General features: G+C 37.1%; 1 protein-coding gene across 1 annotated transcript in view; it reads right to left on the reverse strand.

Annotated features, from left to right (window-relative positions):
- LOC124132772 (ubiquitin carboxyl-terminal hydrolase 43-like) overlaps nucleotides 1-20,026 on the reverse strand; it is a 56,274-nt gene extending 36,248 nt beyond the window's left edge. Inside the window, exon 1 of the mRNA XM_046496891.2 lies at nucleotides 19,062-20,026. Coding sequence (XP_046352847.2) covers nucleotides 19,062-19,937 — 876 coding nt within the window. The 5' untranslated portion in view covers nucleotides 19,938-20,026. The remainder of the gene's footprint in view (nucleotides 1-19,061) is intronic.
- Between the last annotated feature and the right edge of the window lie 416 nt (nucleotides 20,027-20,442).

Below are 20,442 nucleotides of genomic sequence, written 5' to 3' on the forward strand. Positions count from 1 at the left end.
AGTGCGGGAAGCATAATGTGTGGCCAATCACAAAGTATGGGAAGCATAAAGTAACTCAAAAACAGTATATTTTATTAAAGTTTATGAGATAAACAAGTACGCTAAAAGGGAGCGAAAAGGCAAAGCCTTAAGCAAACACGTAACCATGTGGCAAAACCACAGAGTACGGGAGACATAATGTAACTCATAAACTTCGTATTATATTGAAGTTTATGAGAAGAAACAATTACGCTGAGCGGTAGCGAAAAGGCAAGGCTTTAAGCACACCAAACAACATACATAAATGTAATGTATTACCCAAGCCAAAGAGAGAATTCAAAACGCAGAACACGACATTACGTGGCCTCGTGGTGAATGGCCAAAATGGCGGGAAAGAAAACAAAATGGCGGGAACAACATTGCGCCCGTAAATTACTGTGACGTGAGCCACAGACGAGCGATAAACGTTACAATTTACGAATGGGAAGACCCTAAGGTCACGGCCCATAACAGGTAACAATGTAGCAGCATATAATGAATGTAGAAACACGCAAAATATAAAAAACAAATAATAAGCTTTAATTTCCACAAGGGATACAAAGTACGTCCGTCCGTGGAGGTGACAAAGCAGTTATGTCTTTTGGTGTGACGTCATGACTTCCGGGTCACGTGCCGACTGTGAGAGGGCGCTGCCTCCTGGGCTGGTTGGGACAACTTTCTTCAGCAGCTGGATCTCACACAGTTCGTCTCTCTGTCAAACATAGCAGTAAATGCAATACGGAGTAATGCAGGATAAGTTAAAAAATTAGAGTTTAGCTGTCTAGAAATAAATACTTTTGTTGAAAACCTCAACACTATTTTGATCCCCCTTAATTCCTACACTATAAACTCAGATTCAGTCACAGAGGCCGTAAGTTGACCATGACCCATCTGAGAACAGTCTACATGCCATCCCCAGGTGATGAATACGACCATATCATACCCTTTCAATCACAGCTAATACTGCATCAGTCCTGTAATGTGAGGATGAAGAGGGTTAACAGTTTGTAATAACCACGGTGACAGAAGTGCCAGCCAACTACCCCCTCAAGTTTACAACAAAAGCGGTGTGACAATACCTGGGGTCACAAGATAAACGCTTTCTCAGACGACCTGAGAACTAACTGTAATAGGCCTGGGAAAAAACACCTCCAGTCCATGGAAAACCAGCATGAATATGAATGATCGCAACTGAAACTGCTATCTGGTTTTGTTACCATGCCAAGGACTTCAAATGTAAGAGACATCGTTGAGGAGCAGACACACAAGAACAGTTCAGTTTCAATTCAATATTATACAGACAGGCAGACAAACAACTTATTTCAGTAACAGGCCAGCAGCCCATACTACATGAACTAAGTATGATAAATCAGTAACATAGAGCAAATTTTAAAGAGAAATCCACAACCTGATAGTTTCCACGAGTTTGAGACTTTGAAGCATGTTTCCCAAAAGCATGTTAATTCTAAGTACATATGTTAAGGGCACAAATGAAGAAATATTTTTCAATATTATTGCCCACTCATAAGACATTGTCTTTACACTTTGATTTCAGCCTTCAATTTCCAGGACAGGTTCTGACAGCCTTGTGCTACAACTACCAAATGTTGGAGAGTTATAACATATTACTGAGATCACATTAGGAACAAGACCTTGGACAGGATAAAACAGTTAGTGTGAAAATCTATTATGACCAAGTCATGATGCAAACAAGTTTCTTAGACTATCCTGATGGGTAGCAGGGAGAGAAATGAGCAATAGCCTTGTTTGACCAAGTAAGTTCACCCAAAACATAAGATATGCCAAAGAAAGAATTGAAGATTTTTGGAAGGTTTGAGACAGCTGTGGTGGGTAGGGGTGGGGTGGGCTGGGGTGGGATGTGGCATGTGGAATGCGAGGTGTGTGCAACAGAGGGTTTGACTCTGCCACTACTAACTATTAAATCCCTCCCAAAATATTACAGACTAATCTATACTGAATATTCTTGGAAATATTTTGTCTCAAGACTTAGTTAAGTTCAGAGCACTAGTGTAAACCTTTTATCACTATTCCTCAGAGCTTGTAGCCCGTACACGCGTGAATTTCAAAGGCTCAACAAGAGTTGACCAGTTGGAGTTATCTCATGGTCATCCTTGAAGGTGTTCCCATACATCATCTCTCTATTCAGGCTTGTAGATTTTCAAAGTGAATTTCTATCCCTGAACAAACAGCATAGGCAATTACTAGTTTCAGCTGTCATTTCGAAATAGTTATGCCAAACAATTCTAGAGAGATGGAGCTGATGCAAACAGGGAACCAACTGGTTGTCAGCGAAGCAGATGGATGGCTCCATCACAGGTACCCTCAAAATGACCACGGTCATCTGGGGTTATCTGGACTATTTCAAATCTACTTAAGTGATTACCCTGTCATCTAATAACCTGGGTGTAGTTCCCATCTGTCTCAGTTCATGACCTTTGACCCACATGTCAAGGTCATCTGGTTTACCAGGATTAAAGCAACAAATAATATACTGAAGAACCTGCTTGACCTCCATGAGTCAGTTTCAGCTCAATGTAATAAAACCATAGGTCTTTCAAATCCAATTGGGGATGTCATAAAAGTAGGACTGAGCATATTCAAATCTGACAGACACTACAAGGCCTAATATGGAACCAATATATATGTTTCGGAGATATAAAGGATTTGTTTTGTTCAGGTTCTTGATGAGAATACACCAAGAACCTGAACAAAACAAGTGAATTCTGGAACAGTAACCAGATAGAAAGGTATGGTTTTATGCTGCTTTTAGCAAAGGTCCTGCCATATCATTGTACCCAATCCAACCCAGTCTCATATATTCAAGCCATGTCACATAGGGCAGACCAGAGTTAATCACTCTACCTAGAGTTTGGCATGGAGTGTTCATGCTTTAACCGATAGACCATCCAAATTTCAGTAAACACATCAAAGATATTTCCTGATGTCATCACCAGTGAAATACATAATATTAGCAGCCTTATAAAGCAGACATCCTATACAGGGTTTTCCCTGACACAAACTATTGTGTCCTATACACATAAAACTGAAGATTGGATGCAAATAATATGCACTGGAAGTCCCAGTATTGATGTTTGAATAAATGGAACTAATCCAATTGAAGCATTACATAAGGTTTATTTGATTTCTGTTCTGATGTGAAATACAATCAAATTTCAAACAGTCCAAGTCAGATTTTCTTCAAGCAATCACTAAGTTTATCTTTAAACAAGTGCATCCCAAACTAAAATAAGAATAAGGTATTACATTAACTTTGTATCTTATTGGCTGTTTGTACACTGGTCAGCCTTAGAGCCCCCTAATGTTTATTACTGAGTGATCCCAGGAGTTGTCACTACACAAGATAGATCCCTGTAGTTTTCACCATGTACCACAGGCAACATTCCTTCATGTCCATTGTTAAGATTGTTACTGAATGGAAAGAGAACATCAATAAATGGACAAATGACCAACACATGGTCAAATTAAAAACATTCTTCAACATTTCAGATAGACAAACACTAAAATGTTAGAAATCCATAAAGTATGAATTAAGATTCCTTAATTTTTATCATTAGTTTAATGAAAACTTGGGATCAGAAATTAATTTTTATTTTTACAAATCTACAAAACTGATGTGCTACAAAGCTGTCATTTATCAAATGTCAAAAGCTGTAGTCCACAAGGAAATGTTATTTGTACCTCCGTGCTTTCTACTTGTACGTTTTGGACAAGCAGACTAAAATGAATTGAACCATGCATAATATGAAAAACATTGCTATGTAACTTTCTCAGAAGTGAAAGACAATAAGTTTAGATCTTTTTTAATATCTTTCTTGAAATACATTAGAATTGTAGAAAGTGATATACACGTATGTTCAGTGGGATAAAAAAGCATGATGTAGGACAATGTAAGCATTCCTCTTAATAGGGTAAAGTGATCTTCCCTCCCATATCAATCTGATCAGTTTCGATGTGCTCAATATAATCAATGTTAAAATTATGTTGAACATAACGATAATGGTCCCAACAATACAACATATAATACATCCATACACGATATAAAAGACCCATGTTTAATACATACAGCTTTATAATCTATACAACATATTCTACACAAATACTTCAACTCTACAAAACCTCGTAATCCATAATCTACACAACAGATTCCTACTCTATACAACAAATATCCCTCTCCGATACTCTCTCTCTATAAATATATATATTATAACTATCAACTCACTCAGCATTCACCTGATGAAGGAGCAAGAAGTAGCTCCGAAGCATTGTGACAAAGAATAAAAGACGTTAATATCCATAAAAAGTGTCATGTATTCACATCACAAAACTCTTGAAAATGGCAAATGTCTAATAGTGCTTATGATCCCTTAACTATCGCTGCCACCTATCCATACTCTTTACGACAGATGTACATATATATATATATACCGTATTCGACGCAATAAGCACCCCGCTCTAATAAGCGCCCACGGCGATATTTGCTAATATATTGGCTAGTGAACAATCCCAATCAGCACCCCTTTCAATTGATCAATGTACACAAGGCTTTTTTATTCGTGTATAATACGCACTCGTGTGTTATATCACCCTTAATTATGGGCAATTTAATTCTTCTAAAATATATCTGTCGTATGTAATCATTTCAGGCTGTTAGCATAAACCACGAAATTTACGATCTTTCAACTCAAAATAATATTCTAATAAGCGCCCCCTATTTCTGATTTTGAAAGCGCCCTGGGCGCTTATTACGTTGAATACGGTATGCATTTTTATAAAGGAAAATAACATCTGCTGTATCAACCTCAAAAAGCATGCAATACCAAAGAAGCACTGAAGCAGAGAGTTTACAAGGTACAAAGAGAAGTATGTTTGGGCCAATGTTTACATTACAGAGCAGGGATGCTTTATGTTCTGTGCAAATGTCAATGGTCTGTGGCAAATACAATATATCGTCTGTGGCATGTCAAAATAAATTGAACTGGCCACCATCTGACTCATATGCTTACAGCACTAACACAACAATACATTAACTATATAAATAGATCACAATATGCAATGACTGTCTACAATTCCATTTGGCATTGATTGTTTGATGGGACAAAATTGGACAAAACCACAATGTTACAAACAAAACCGACATTATGTTATGTGGAAAAAACAGACATATTTAAATATACTTTAAATACTCATCCGTGAGGAAATGAGAACAGAGGAGATATTAGTTGGGCTTTTATCACCTTGAGATCTTGAAGCTAATAAAAGTTACTTGGGGCAGTTTGGAAACATGTTGTACAAGCCAGCATTAATAACTGTGTCAACACAACTTACAAGAAGAGTATTGTGTTTCAGTTTCATTGGAGAATTTATTATGTTGTTGACAACGCTACACAAGGCACTAAAGAGTTCCTTCATGAGAAGTGAACGGGTTTCCCCTCAACCATTCAAGCCGACAAAACGAAGTCCTTCCTGATTTTCATCACAAGGAGTACAATTTCAGCTACCAACATGTTTTCAAATATTAATCATGTTAATCGAGTTGTTATTCATCACCAGAGATTTTTCTGCTTTATTTATGTCTAACAGGGATGAAAATTACCACTAGCCCACAAGCCCGGATCAGTTTTGTTAATGTTAAAGACATCTTTGGGCGAGTAGATTTTGGGGGGTATTGCTATATATATGTTATCACTATTTGAGCTTGTTGATGTTCCTCGTTAATTTCAATAATTGCCGAACAGACTGCAGGGTGTAAATTGTGGCTACAAGTTAGCACTGATGTACTGTAAAACTACATGTGAGGCTACTGAGATCATACTTAACTCTACGAATAGATTGGTACGCAATCATACATATCACCTACTCATGATGGAGACATGATCAAACACACTGGAGAGTATAACACTTTATGACTTTAATGGAAACAATCATATAATTGAAAATGAATTGCCATATTTTTGTCTGATTACATAATTTCTATCTTGAGTAAATATCCTCACTGCAGGGAGACTGAAGTACATAATACAGGTATCCTTGTGGTGCATGAAACTTTCTCATTCTTTCCCAGTTTGCCTATATGTATAAATCTATATATTGCTGAGTGCTGAAAAAACGAAACTTTCACTAATTTACTTGCTGCCTTAGAAACAAATATCTATTTTTTAATAGGATCTATACAGATCTGTGGCTATTACTTAATTTTTCCATATTTTCTTTTATCTATCATGATAATGAGTGCCTCCCAGAGATAATTTCCACAAACACGCGCTTGTGTTCTAAGAGAAAGGTTCCCGAATGCACAAACCTAGCGAGCCTATATGAATACTAGCCTCTCATATCAGCAGACACCTTGTGTGGTGATCATGGGAATCTTTGAAGAAGACATTCATGGCTGACATCCATTTTTTTGTATCATTTTCTGTCCCTCAACTCCAAACCCACACTATCTTGATGTCACATCCCAGACAGTAATAAAACACTAATTAGACGTCCCACATGATGGATGAACATTTTTCCTGGCCAAATCAATCAACTGTTGATATGATTAAATAATCACCAGATTTTCTTACATAGCTGAACCAGCAACCTGGGAACGTACATGTCAAAAAACTCATAGATTAGATGGAACTCATTTTCTCCATGGCTGTTTTTCAACACATCTGATCTTTTCAGCATGTCCCTGTAGTTTCCTGATCAGAAACACACAAGAATAGACCTTCCTTGTTCTTCAAACAAAACATGAGTTTGGAATATATCACATTTTTTTATGGAAAAGTAGTTTTATGCTTTGGATTTCTGCTGAATCAAGAAAATTCTGACCAAGTCAAAACCAGTTTTTAATTGGCAATTCGTTATTTCTAGGGGCTTGAATTTGGAACAACAAAGGATACAGCTGAAACTGTGCCAATCAAAAGACTGAAAGCTTCAGCCAAGTACCAAAGACATCCCGATATCAGCTTGTGTACATGGAATCTGAAAGCACTGAATAATTATGAGCAAGTAATTCCTGAAGTCTCCTAGCGACATCTTCCCCTGCATCTTGCAGGACCAAACCTCTCTTACACAAACAACATGATCATGATGATGACAAGAGTTTAACTTTGACCCACTGCAAACATCTCCAACCCTCCATCTCTGTCAACAGCAAATCTAAACACATCCATGTCACCACAAATTTCATACCGAGGCAGCAAAATTTCAGCCTCCTTAAATATGCAATGAGAGTTATTCATATTAAGGAGGTTCTAATTTCAAAGTCAACATTTTGTTTGGGCATGTGGCTAAAACATGTTTAGCAAAAACGTCGCATCGCCTTGTGTCAACATGTTTACAAAACTTATCAAGCCCGATGCAGCAAACCCAGTTTTTCTCACATCTATATACAACTCCCGAGTTGGATTGAAGGTCACGGCCAACTGAAAGTGACACTTATCCTCACTGTCTGTATGTAGCATTCTTCCTAGCATGTGTTAATTAAACCCTCTGTCAATGATACAAAACAGTGATGTCAATGTCTACTTACAGCAATCACCTGATTTGATACTAGGTTTTCCGTGTTTTGAGTATGTCTGATGAAGGAACATAACACTTTATATTTGGGGGACGGACATGATATGGTTAGTATTTCAACAGTGCGTGACTTTAACCACAAACCTGAGGATTGGATAAGGTTTGCTTACAATGAAAATGTTTTAACAATGCCAGTAAAAAATATAGATCACAGCATGTACAATACAAGAATTATTTCATGAATGCACAATAAAAAAAGGTTTGATTTAGTCTTGCAGTGACCGACAGTTTACATCACAGGATCTGTGTGAAGAATGATTAACTAAAAATGTTGAAGATGTTTATAGAAGTCCTCTAGCATTTCCCATCTTTCCAACTCATTTTACCTGTAATCACGTTTTTTCTTTAGATGTTTTCATGGCTTTGGGATATCAGCATGTGTACTTTATGAAAACTAAACAGACTGTCAAAATATTTGGCACTTGCTTACTCACTCAAGGCAATTCACTCAGCCTGAGGGAGTGTGTAAAATATCTTCTTTTTAAATGTATGTATTAATTGGTTACCATTATTTATGACATTATTAATGACATTATTAATGACTTAATTATTTTGACTATTCAAAAGAGTGCAGGCAAAACAGGTAAATTTCCCTGCATCGTCAATTCAAAATATGATTAATATTCCACTTGCCATCAATATTTTGATTTGTGTGAATAATATTAATAATAGTCTTATATCATCACCTAAGGAAATGCATTCAGGAAGAAAGAAAAGGAAGAGTAATTCATGAACTTAAAGCTTATTTTTCCTATATTCCAGGGATGGACCATAGTCTGTGTTGAAATGTCTGGTACTTTAATTGTTCTTCCTCATGACCGTGGATTGATGCTCATGATGTAAATCACTGGGTTGTCTGGTCCAGACTCGATTATTTACAGACTGCTGTCATATAGCTGGAATATTGCTGGGTGCAGCGTTAAACAACAAACCAACCTTCCAACCAACCAACCATGGTAAATTTACACTTTTTTTTAATAAAAAGTCAACGTAAAAGCATAGGAAGGAGTATTGTCCAGAAAAAATGTTATTAAACAGGCCTCAAAGTTGCAACTAAAACGGTCACCAATGTGACATAAATGTCAATTTGTCTACCAACAAAAATTCAGAGGTTGCCAAATGACTACCTTGAAAAATATCTTGTGGCAACTAAATTCTATTGCTTCCCATGTGTAGACACAAAAATAAATAACTTCATTAGTGATCCCGCTTTCTGATTTGTTTTTTCCCCCAATTTCAATGTAACTCATATAACTGTACTCATTGTCAGTGTCAATGAAGATTACAATAGCTCCATGCAGCATTACGAGGATTTGGTTACTTAAAATAATTTTCCTGTATGCAGTGCATTAAGTTTTTGAGCTGCTGACATGCATAGAACATTCCGTTTCACTTGACAACATCCTGGCAAAGGTACTTTGCCATTTTGAGCCAAAAACTGATCGTACCACCAAAAGTTGTGAGTTAAAACGAGTAACTTTGGAACTAGTAATAGTGATGTTGACATGATTCCAAGCTGATGGATGCATTCTTCATGTCAGTCAGGGATAAACATCAACCTTGAAAGTCTACTGGCTTAAAGCAACAAACATTTTTTTTAAAGTTTCTGAACACCCTCATTACCCCTGATGATACCTTAAAACATTAGGAATACTTACTCAAGCTAATTTCTATTCCTGTATGTAGAAAACAACACAAGCCATGTTAGTTTGGGGATGGAGAAGACAAAGGCAACGTTTTGAAACATGTGCTTGAACCTATTTCCATTTCTGAAAATCAACAACCCTCTCCAAGCATGGACTCCTTACAACAACATGACGTTAATTATGTTCAAACTGACTTCCAGCAGAAGTGACCTACATAACTTCAAAGTAAGATAAATGTGATCCATGTACACTATTTACAAAGGATTGCATGAGTGGACGACGTAACCCAGATCTATTTCTCAAACCTCAGACAGAACTGTGTAAGAAATGAATACAAATGGCATAATCAGTTGCAGCATCAACATCTACAGCATGTCTTCACAAACACAGGCCCATTACAATACACCATAGCAGGAAGACGATGTCCCTTAAAACCCCAGATTATCATCTTTTTCCTGTACTCGCCCCAATACGCTGCACTCAGCTATATGACGGGGGTCTGTAAATAATAGAGTCTGGACCAGACAATCCAGTGATTGATATCATTAGCACCAATCCACACAAATGGGACATGCTTCAACCAAGTCAGCGAGCCTGACCACCCGATCCCGTTAGTCACCTCTTACGACAAGCATGGGTTGCTGAAGACCCATTCTACGCAGGATCTTCATGGGCAAGTGCCTTCCCTGCATGGGAATTCCAGGTAGTTGAGTTGAGTTGAGTTGAGTTGAGGTGACTTGAGGTGAGGTGAGGTGAGTCCACTCAATGTCCAAAGACCAAAGTCTTTTGGTATGACATGGCCGGGGATCAAACCCTGGACCTTCTACTAGGTTAATACCCTAGACCCATTTGATGCCATCAAGCCGAATTCAAAAACACAATGCTAAAATCAGCTGTCCAATCAAATTACGCTCTTGAGCGAGCGCAATTCTGTGCTCTCATACAGTTGGTTATAGGAGATAAGATTGTGACATCACTTCCAAAACGAAGCTACGGTCATGACAGTGGGAAATGCGTCCAGGATCTTTATCATAACAGAATGAAGATACTATACACTGGGTAATCTAGGTATATCAACATGGATATGAGACAGTTCCTGCATGTCTAGGAACCTTGCTCAGTTCCTAACTACTGTCTGAGGAAGGCCTCATTGTAATTCATAACATGCTTCTGCTCCCAATAATATATCTAAGATGTCAGGGCCAAGAAAATTCAAACTGAGTAGATAACACCATTCCTACTGATAAAACCCTCACACCCTAATGTCCTTGCTTCACAATAACATGCCTGACAAATTACACGCTCTTCAGTTGAAGCCAGGTACAAGTCACCTGTTTCATGGCCTAAATCCTTAACAAACACCTGTGTTGTGAAGTCACAAAATTAGTTTTTTCTCCTGTCTGGCATTTGACAATTCAGATCAATTTCTTTGGCCACTTATGAACAAAGCAACTGAAACAAACTACAAATCACACACCCTGAACAATAAATCATATTTATCTAATGTTGTGTGCCAAATACAGCCCCTGGCTGTAAAAACTAGGTCATCAACACACTCATTGAAAACACTCCAACTTCTTTAAGCCTTTTCACATGCCACAGACGCGTTCTGAATTTTTAACAGTTATAAACTCTGAGTACCATAGTATTCAACTCAATATGGGAATAAAGCTTACAAACTAAACCACTAGACAGACATTTGTAGCCAGCTGACAAAGGCAAAGCCTGGATTATGAAGAGAGGTGGACACTGGACTCCATATTGGTCATGTTGTGGTCAAGCGGTCTTTGTGGTCACTTCCATAAACAGCGGTAAATAGTACAGGTGACAATTGCTATCAATAACACTGTTCCAGGGAGGTGTGTAAATATGCTAACAGGATTGCTCGGTCACCTCACGGTCACATTTGTCACGCAGCATGATCGGATGAGGTCCACACTCTATTTAGAATGTTTGTCATTAGCTCGGTATCTGACTTAGGTGCGAACATGGACGAAATCATGAAACAATTAACCGCACTTAACACTTCTTCTTGAGAGACAAGGACCAAACAAAAACTAGGTTAAACTGCCCAGCTATCTTGTCTCACCTATATGTCGAGATGCTCAGGAATAATTGCCTATTTTAAGAACCTTGTCTTGATGTTAGCGAAGATTTCAAAATGGAATTTCTTCATTTCACCCCTCAAAATCAATTGAATGTGAGTGGAAGAATGTTATTTAAGGCCACAGACAGCATTATTATAGAGATACCATTGCAACCTGTAAATGATTGAACATGGACCTGACAAATCATAAGCGATGATCAACTTTGTCAGCGTAAGATGAAACACATTCAGCCAGGTCACACGTACAAACTCCATCTCCACAAGCTTAGTCGCCTTTCACAAAAAGCAGTTAGTGGGGACCTATTTTGTTACCACATTGTTACAGTCAGAATCTAATGTCCAATCAGGCAAAAACAAGGAGCAATGGTCAGTTGGCTTAACACCTCTTGAACAGAATTTTAGTTATATTACAGGGTGTCAGCTTGATGTGAGAGAAAGACCTTGAGGGAAGCAAATCTCAAAAGTTATCATCTTTGAAAAATAAGCACTGAGTACTCAACATGCTCAAGACAAGATGCATATTTGTATAAAATATACACACAAAATAATCATAATTACCCAATGCTCGCATGAAAAAATTCAAAACACTAGCATCACACAGCGGAACATATCTGTATCCTTTTGAACTTGTTACATTTCTTTACAAAACTTGAACTACTGTAGTGAATAATGTATAACAAAGGTCTGACTTATCATTGATTAGACATGTATATCACTTGTGAGTCTATGAAACATTACACACTTGGGGAAGCACAAAAACAGATACAAATTAGAAGTCACTTGAAAGAGCATTTGAAGCTGAAGTATTTCTGAAAAATGTCTGCATATTGGAGTAAAATACCCAAAACAGTGAAAGAAACTAAGATTTTTAGTCCACTAGTCCTTATAATGATAACATTTCGCAAAACCCTTAAAAAGTGCAAATTTCTACTTGTCCTTAGGATACCTTAACTATTAGGCAGTTTGGCAAGGACTACTGTGAGGACAAGTGCCAATTTGTAACGCTGCAATAAACTGGACCCAAAAGAGCAAAGCACACTCAGTGTGAATAGTAACATTTGAGTTAATGCTCAGTTGCTTAAGTGAACACTCACAAACCAAGCAACTTAACCAGGGTGAATCTAAGATCCGATCTGATGATCATACCGTGATGGCATGGCTAAGGAACACAAATTGCTGTGCCACAGACAACTACCAACACATTTGCTATGCCTGACAATGGAGTGAGGCTACAAGAGGAGTTTGGTTGATTTTTATTGTATGCCAACACAAGGCCATAATACCAATCTGTTTTTAATTCAGTCTACTTGTTTTTCCTCTAGTGTCATAGTCAGGATATAAGAGGGGCAGTCGGATAGCCTAGTGGTTAAAGACTTCGCTCGTCACGCAGAAGGGTTCGATTCCTGAGATGGGTACAATGTGTGAAGCCCATTTCTGGTGTCTCCCACCATGATATTGCTGGAATATTGCTAAAAGCAGCGTAAAACCATACTCACTCACTCACTCAGGATATAAGAAATCTTAACACAATGTTACCCAATTTTGGTCACGATCGAGTTTTCACAGAATTTCATCATCTTTACATCACACAATAAATTATCCTCGGCTTTCTTAGGCCATCATAAATATCAGTAGATAGATTAGGGGTTAATATTTTTCATGGAATCCATGAAATTATTATGAACAGACGGACATATAGCTGATTTTAGGGTTGTTAATACATATATAAACAAAACATACTAAACCAGGTAAAAGACTTTTCAGACAGAACTATTCTACAGGGTGGGCATGATGTCTGAAACAAAGGCTTTTATATGGTGGCCAATCTTGTTTTATTTATCATGTATTGTATCATCTTTCAAACTGATGTAAGCACTTAAAATAACAGTATGTTCTGAAGCGATGTTTGCATAAGGTAATCCAACATTTTCTAAATGTGAAACCAGTACAAGCTTGAGCAATACTAAGGATAGTCCATCATGCGAGTCTAAAATTTGGGGAGCCTACCAATTTCAATGGTCACAGTGTTGCAGTGAATAGCCTGATTAAAAAAGAAATTTCAGTAATATTCAAACAAAACTACACAAGAAATGAGTTTTCAAAAGTATATGTCAATAAGTTGTGGAACAGCTCCAGCACAAGGCCACATCAGTAGCCCTGTAGCTTGTGTTGGTTTTTCATGACCTGTGACTTGACAAAATGACCTGTGAGAGTATCAGCCTTGATCAATGTTTAGATAATAGCAAGGTGAGGTTTGCTCAAGAAATTAGTTTGTTTGGTTTCAGTGTATAGATGTGCAGCTCTCAATGAACCAGCACGACCTCCACCAAACAAACACACCTGTCACACACAAGGCATGCAATACTAGGCATAGGAGCATACAACAACATGACTTCTCTTCAACACAGTTTCATGTCTTGTGTCAACCTACAACACTATCTTCTTGTGGTGATATTGTTTAAAATTTAATGATCAAAAGGAAGACATTCTCAACTTTCTTTTCAAAAAAGTCATGTGATGTTATCCAAGAATATAATACAGTTGTCAGGGCAACCATTTGAAAATAAACACTGGGCTCATAATATTTTTTGAGCCATTAAGAATTTACTCACATGGTATCATTCACATAGGGTATTCCTAGTTTTATCTTGGGTACTGAATGTAATTGTACTCCCTTGGATCTACTGGGTGTCATTATACCAATGTGTAGAGCTTAGGTAGACACAATTTTATGGATAACAACTTCTTTAATACTGTGAAAAGTGCGATTCGGTTTCCAGTCTTGCTTGACAACGGTATAAGGATCTATACCAAAACGTCACTTTTCATAGTATTAGAGAAGTTGTTATCCATAAAATTGTGTCTATCTTGTCATCCGTCAACTTCTAAGCAATGCCTATCAAACAATTGAAAGTGTAGAGCTTATTCAGAAATAATCCTGGCTGAAATGCTCTCAGGGGACTTCTAAATTTTGGGTGCTCCAACATGTGTGCAATATCTCGTATATACTCGCAACAGCCTTATACATGTCTCAGTTACAATAAAGAAGACCTATGGCATTTGTGCATTATTCACTGCGCTGGAGATCATGTATACGTGATTAGGGGTGTACGATATAACTGGAACACCGGTATATTGCAAACTGGCCATCAGCAATAAATGTACATGTGTCAAAATACAACCCTTGTGTATCAATATTTTTCAATACAGTGTCAGAAAAAAAAATAATATTATAATGTAAATAATATCTACAATTTTGAAGCATTTGGATGGACTAGGTTCCTATCTAAACCATGTAAACAGCACACACTTCACGCACTTCACACTGTTTACATTAAAATTCTGTATTGATGTCATAAAAGGACTTAAAAGGTAGTCTTGTTAGCCATACTACCCACCTCACAATCTGAAGTCTGGATTATTGATTAAGGAAAGAACCATTTAAAAATGTACAAATATATATAATTTGGGCCCCAATATGTATACAACATGTATCACAATACACCTCTCTGTATGCGATATATTGCAATACGATTTATCGGCAAATACGCTAACCCAAAATGTGATGCCTAATAAAGATCTAGAAAGAAATACAGGTAGAAAGCAGAAAAGACTATATTGGGTCATAACTCACAGTGTCATCATACTATTGGGTTTTCTGAATGCTTCATACAAATAATTGGGTGATGACGATATATTTTATGTATTTTACACAAATACACAGATTATCTGCAGCACTAGAACAGCCTGGGTAAATGGTTCCAAAATACTTCTTTCTTTTATAAAAGCAGTCAAATATTCATATTTGGGAAGAGTAGTTTAGTAAGAAATATTATTTGGCATAAAACTTCATAAGCATGAAAAGCATATGGAATGTAGGTCACTTTGACACAAAACTCCTTGAGAACTGGACTGCACAAACTCTCAAACAATTTGAGATGTTTAACTGTGGTATATACTTGTTACTCTTAAATAATTGAAGCTCTGTCAACTTGGCACTTATTTCATTACCTCAAAAGTATGTACAGATCTTCAACACAATAAAGGGTATTGTTCAGTCTTTTCATTCCTTCTGAATGTGTTTTACTTTTTAAAACCATATTAAGGAAACAACTGCCAAATGGGAATTATAGTAGGTCTGGTTTAAGAAGCTCTTCTGTGTATTCAAAACTTGCATGAATGTCTTCTTTGTGAGTAAAATATGTGTTTAAGCCTTGTATCTGTCTATGATACATTTGAACGACATTCTACATGGTATTCAGATCGATTTAATCAATGCTAATGGGTACAAATAATGTTAATTAATTCCATCGATGTCTAGTTAGTGAACCCCCAAAACATGCAAAATTGACCTAATCAGAATTTGTAATGATTATATTGATTTCATTTAACATTGTCACAATATTTTTGCATCATTATGAAACTAAGATGAAAGCGCAAAATTATTACAAACTAGTCATCTTGGTTAAGATAAGATAACATAAGATAGGATGAGATGATAAATTAAGATAGACTTTACTATCATTAGGGAATATTTGCTTGAAACATAAGAATCATAACGATGACACAAGAAATTAGTTATTCCCAAAACCACTTCAATATCTGATTAAAGATAGTGCATATCTTTTACCTATCACACAGGCAGCGGCACTGAGCCACGGTCAATTCCAATATATAGATAGTCCGATAAATTGTTATGACACCCTGATTTGTGGTAGCAGAAAATATCTCATTTTTTATGTTGTATAGATTTGTTGTTATTAATGATAGGTAAAATAGTATGATAATTCTACATGTACAGGCTAAAATAGTATGATAATTCTACAAGTACAGGCTAAAGTTGTATGATAATTCTACATGTACAGGCTCATGTCGAAGTCTTGGACTCACAAAAGGAAAACATCTTCCCGAGGCAAGAGAGTTAACTGACTTTAAAAGTCCAATTTCCACCCTTGCCGAACTAGGCTGGAATTCCTTGGCTCGATCATAGCGCCACCAGTGGCTATTACGACTTATGTCCCTTCTATGCCTCTCCTATGAACCAATCAGATTCCACCACTCGTATCACTTGCATTTACTTCAAACAAAATGGCAGCGCTCAGTCAAGACGATCTGATCGATAAACGAGATCTGTATTGTTATAAATCGAGTCTTACATCGTGAAGTGCATCAAATCATTACATACTGTAAGCACCTTTATTAAAAACATGAAATGATTTGGAAAATATCTGTGGACAATGAGTTGGCGGTGCACATGCTTTGCAAATCCTGCATTAGACCAAAATCTGCATGACAGTTAACGAATGGATTTCGATTTTGGTGCGCGATTTCGATTGGACTAGGCATAGACTCGTTAGTCCAGCCAAAATGTAACTCCATAATACCAGCCTAGTTCGACAAGGGTGGAAACTGGACTTTTATAGTCAGTTAACTCACTTGCCTTGGGAAGATGAAGGAAAATGGCAAAGTGTAGTTAAAAAAAAATATTTGAAAACAATCAGACATAAACATCTTCTTTGAAGTTAAAGGCCACCAAAAGCCTTTAAACAAAATTGTCAGCCACTTAACTTTCTCAAGGTTCAGGAACCTTTAACCCTAAAAGAATCACCACTGATGCAGAGCCTGTCACTTAGTGAAGTCATTTGCTACAAACACAGCTATGTGAAATATACCACCTTCGGCAAACAAGCTGTCATAAATGCCAACACAGTTTACCTGGAATATGACAGATATATGCAAGATATAAACAAAGTGTTGTTTCACCATGGGTCTTTATCCAAACATGCCTGAAGTCACATGCAAAATAATATCACTCAAGGATATTTCCTCTGAATGAATAAAACATGTTTCAGATGTTTTTATTTTTCACTTAAAGAACAAAGGAGTATGGCTTCAGTCTGCTTGACTTGTGGCTATGCCATAGGACTATTACCATCAGGGACTAAAACTGAAGTTAATTCGCTAGTCTCTATTCTCTACTAGTTAGTTCTATTACAATTCCAGGTTTAGACTGCTGGACCAAAACTACAAAAATCTAAAATTTGTGAAGGTCTACTTGTTTTCACCCACAATCTAATTACATCACATCAACCACACATTCAAAATGAGGAGCAGATTATTTGGATTTAATTTACGCTATCTTTATTAAGTCTCAATATAAGTCTTCCACAAAACATTCAAGTCTTCTTGCCCTAAATTGTCTATTGATATCATTCAGTAGATCACAGTTCAAACATAAGGACATTTGAGTTAGCCACTGAAATATCACATTTTTTTGGTATGTTTGGAACCATTAAGAGATTATGCATCATCAGGGTTTTACAGAACACAACATATTGTGTAAAAAAATTGAGCATATATAGGGTTATTGAAACCAGTCAAAGCTTCATTCACATATACTTTATTTCTATTTGTCGTTTATCATTTATCAATGACCACAGATTTTACCAAAACAGTCAAGAACAGCAAGAGAACAATGCACAACCATTTAACTTCAGAGACCATTTATCTAACTTACTGGATACTGGTATGTACCCTAAGGGGCAGAATAAATTTAACTACCTTTTCAAGATGACCTAATATGATAATTAGTATGCCTAATTTGACAGCTTTATTAGGGCTAATTATTGACTGCCTAAAGAGATCATAAATCTCATTAATCCATGTATACCATTTCACTTAATTCCCATTATTACTAAGTATGATTACAAAGGATTCATACAGCCATGTATGTATATGTATTGCAAACTGAATAATATTTCTCTGACATTGAAATAATGTTATACATCATGGCTTATTGAAACTACCATATATTATACTTGAGCCATAAATCTTGACACCTAAGGGCTATAAAACACTCTTTTTATTGATTTCTGTATATGTTCTGTATAATTTTCTTCTATCACAAGCATTAACAACATATTTTTCATTCACCTAACCAAATCTTACTACCATCTATCTAAACCCTACATGTCATTGTATCTCTGAACCTGCGTCATTTCATGATAATGTAGTTGTGATTAGATTGAAGGATCATGATGACAACCGATTGATAGACAGCAGGACACTGACCAGCTGACTTGGGGGACCTTCACCTGACCTTTGATCCTAACTAGAAAGCTATTAAAGGTGGGCCCCACCATGAACCAGGAAGTGTACACTAATAGGACATGGGATAGTCGGTGAAGACTAGTCTTTGAAAAGAAACACATTACACAATTCACTGATACAAAGTCATTTTGAACTTCATAAACACTAATGATTTTCATTCATTCAGACTTGATATATTTAATGTTGTTTGAGACATTCAGGATAGTAACAAATTGTCTACTTTCCACATTATCAATAATTTGTGTCTGTCATCCAAAATATTTTGAATTTTGTCTTGTAATGCTTGACACTTTGACTGTTTACTCTCTGAAATGATATAATTCTTGTGACATATGAAATGACTTATCCAAATTGTTATTATATTAAATTTTGAGGCACACTGAATGTTCAATACACATACATACACAAACACACACACACACACATAGGAAAATGTCAGTGTTATTATGTGTGTAAAATACAATGACATTATGGGATTGTGCCAATAAGCGATCTTTACAGCGGTAATGTCACACATTTTCAAAACAAAATGCTGTTTAACACAAATCAAATAAAAAGAGCTTTTCGATACGTACCTTCAGTGGTTTGTTTTTCTTCTTAATGTTGGAGTTTAGATCTTCATGCAGTCTGTCCAGCAGCCACAACAAAAACTCCTGTGCATCATGTTGAGAACTACCTTCATACTGATGATTAGCTTTCCCCACGATGGACTTAAAATCCCTAGACACTTCAGCACTGTATCGGTTTGACCAAAAACATTTCAGAAGCACTGCTAAATGCTCAGTCACATCTGCTTTTATGGCACCTTTCCTGCTATTTCTCAGGTTTCTCAAATCCTCTTTAACCACTCCATCAACAAAGTATTCCACAAATGAATCTGTGTTCCCCACGCACTGTAAAATCGCATTCATAAAGCAAGTGTTCCCATGATTGTTAAGGCCAACTGTTCCAGGGGTTTTCTCCCACTTCGGGCCTGTGAAGCTTGGGTCGGTGATGAGGGGTCTTGACGTTGATTCAGACTTCTCGTGCTTTCCTCTTCTCGATCCTCGAAGATCAGGTGCATCGTGAATGTTGTCATTTCGTCGTCGGAGTGTTGGTGTCCATGTCACACGAGATGACGGATCCTGTTCGTGTATTGAGCTCGCAGAAGATGAACTCTTCATTACACGATTCATTAGTTTCTTTATTGATTTAAAAGATGTCTTACGCGACTTACTTCGCCTTTCTGATGGCCCTATGGTTCGTCTTTCTTCAGGAACATCGGAATAGTAGTCTTCTCTTTGACTTCGTCTGTCAACAGTTGTCAACACTGCGCTTGTGCTTACCTTTCGGTGGCCTGAGTTCAAAGGGGCACCTACTCCTGTGCTGTAGGCGCCATCGTCGTCGTCGTCATCCAAAATATCCCCCTCAGATGACGCTCTTTGTCTCCCACCTGGAATCGTTTCAGACATTGCGAAGGAACGAAGAAACAAAGGGACAAAAACTCTTTTTACCGGAGATATGTTTCCACCTGTAGACTTAGCTTGACATCCATGTTTACGAAAGCATGATGGGTAATTGATTCCCATAACGAGGCCGTGTCCCACAAAATACTCCCCTAACAGCAAACCGTCTTTAAACTTTATTTCTAAGGCTTCTGTTGATTCTAATGATCACAAACATCGTAACCGAAGTATAAATTCTATGTAGACACCATAGTAATTACATTGCTCTGACCAAATGTTGTTGTTTTTCAAAGTTTAAACCGTCTGTCACGTGATCAGGTCTAATTAGCCCAATCAGTCGAGTGACTTACTGTTTTGGCGTCTGTCCAATCATGGACACTTAATACGACGGTCCAATTAACGTTACGTAAGCACTGCTGGCACCTTATCACTTCAACACCTATTGTTTATTAGATTAATGATAGTGCAGTTTTATTACATCTGTGATTAACGCGTACTGATTACTAGGGAG

Source organism: Haliotis rufescens, unplaced genomic scaffold, assembly GCF_023055435.1.
Source record: "Haliotis rufescens isolate VD_foot unplaced genomic scaffold, xgHalRufe1.0.p SCAF_11, whole genome shotgun sequence".
In the NCBI taxonomy this organism is placed as follows: Eukaryota; Metazoa; Mollusca; class Gastropoda; order Lepetellida; family Haliotidae; genus Haliotis; species Haliotis rufescens.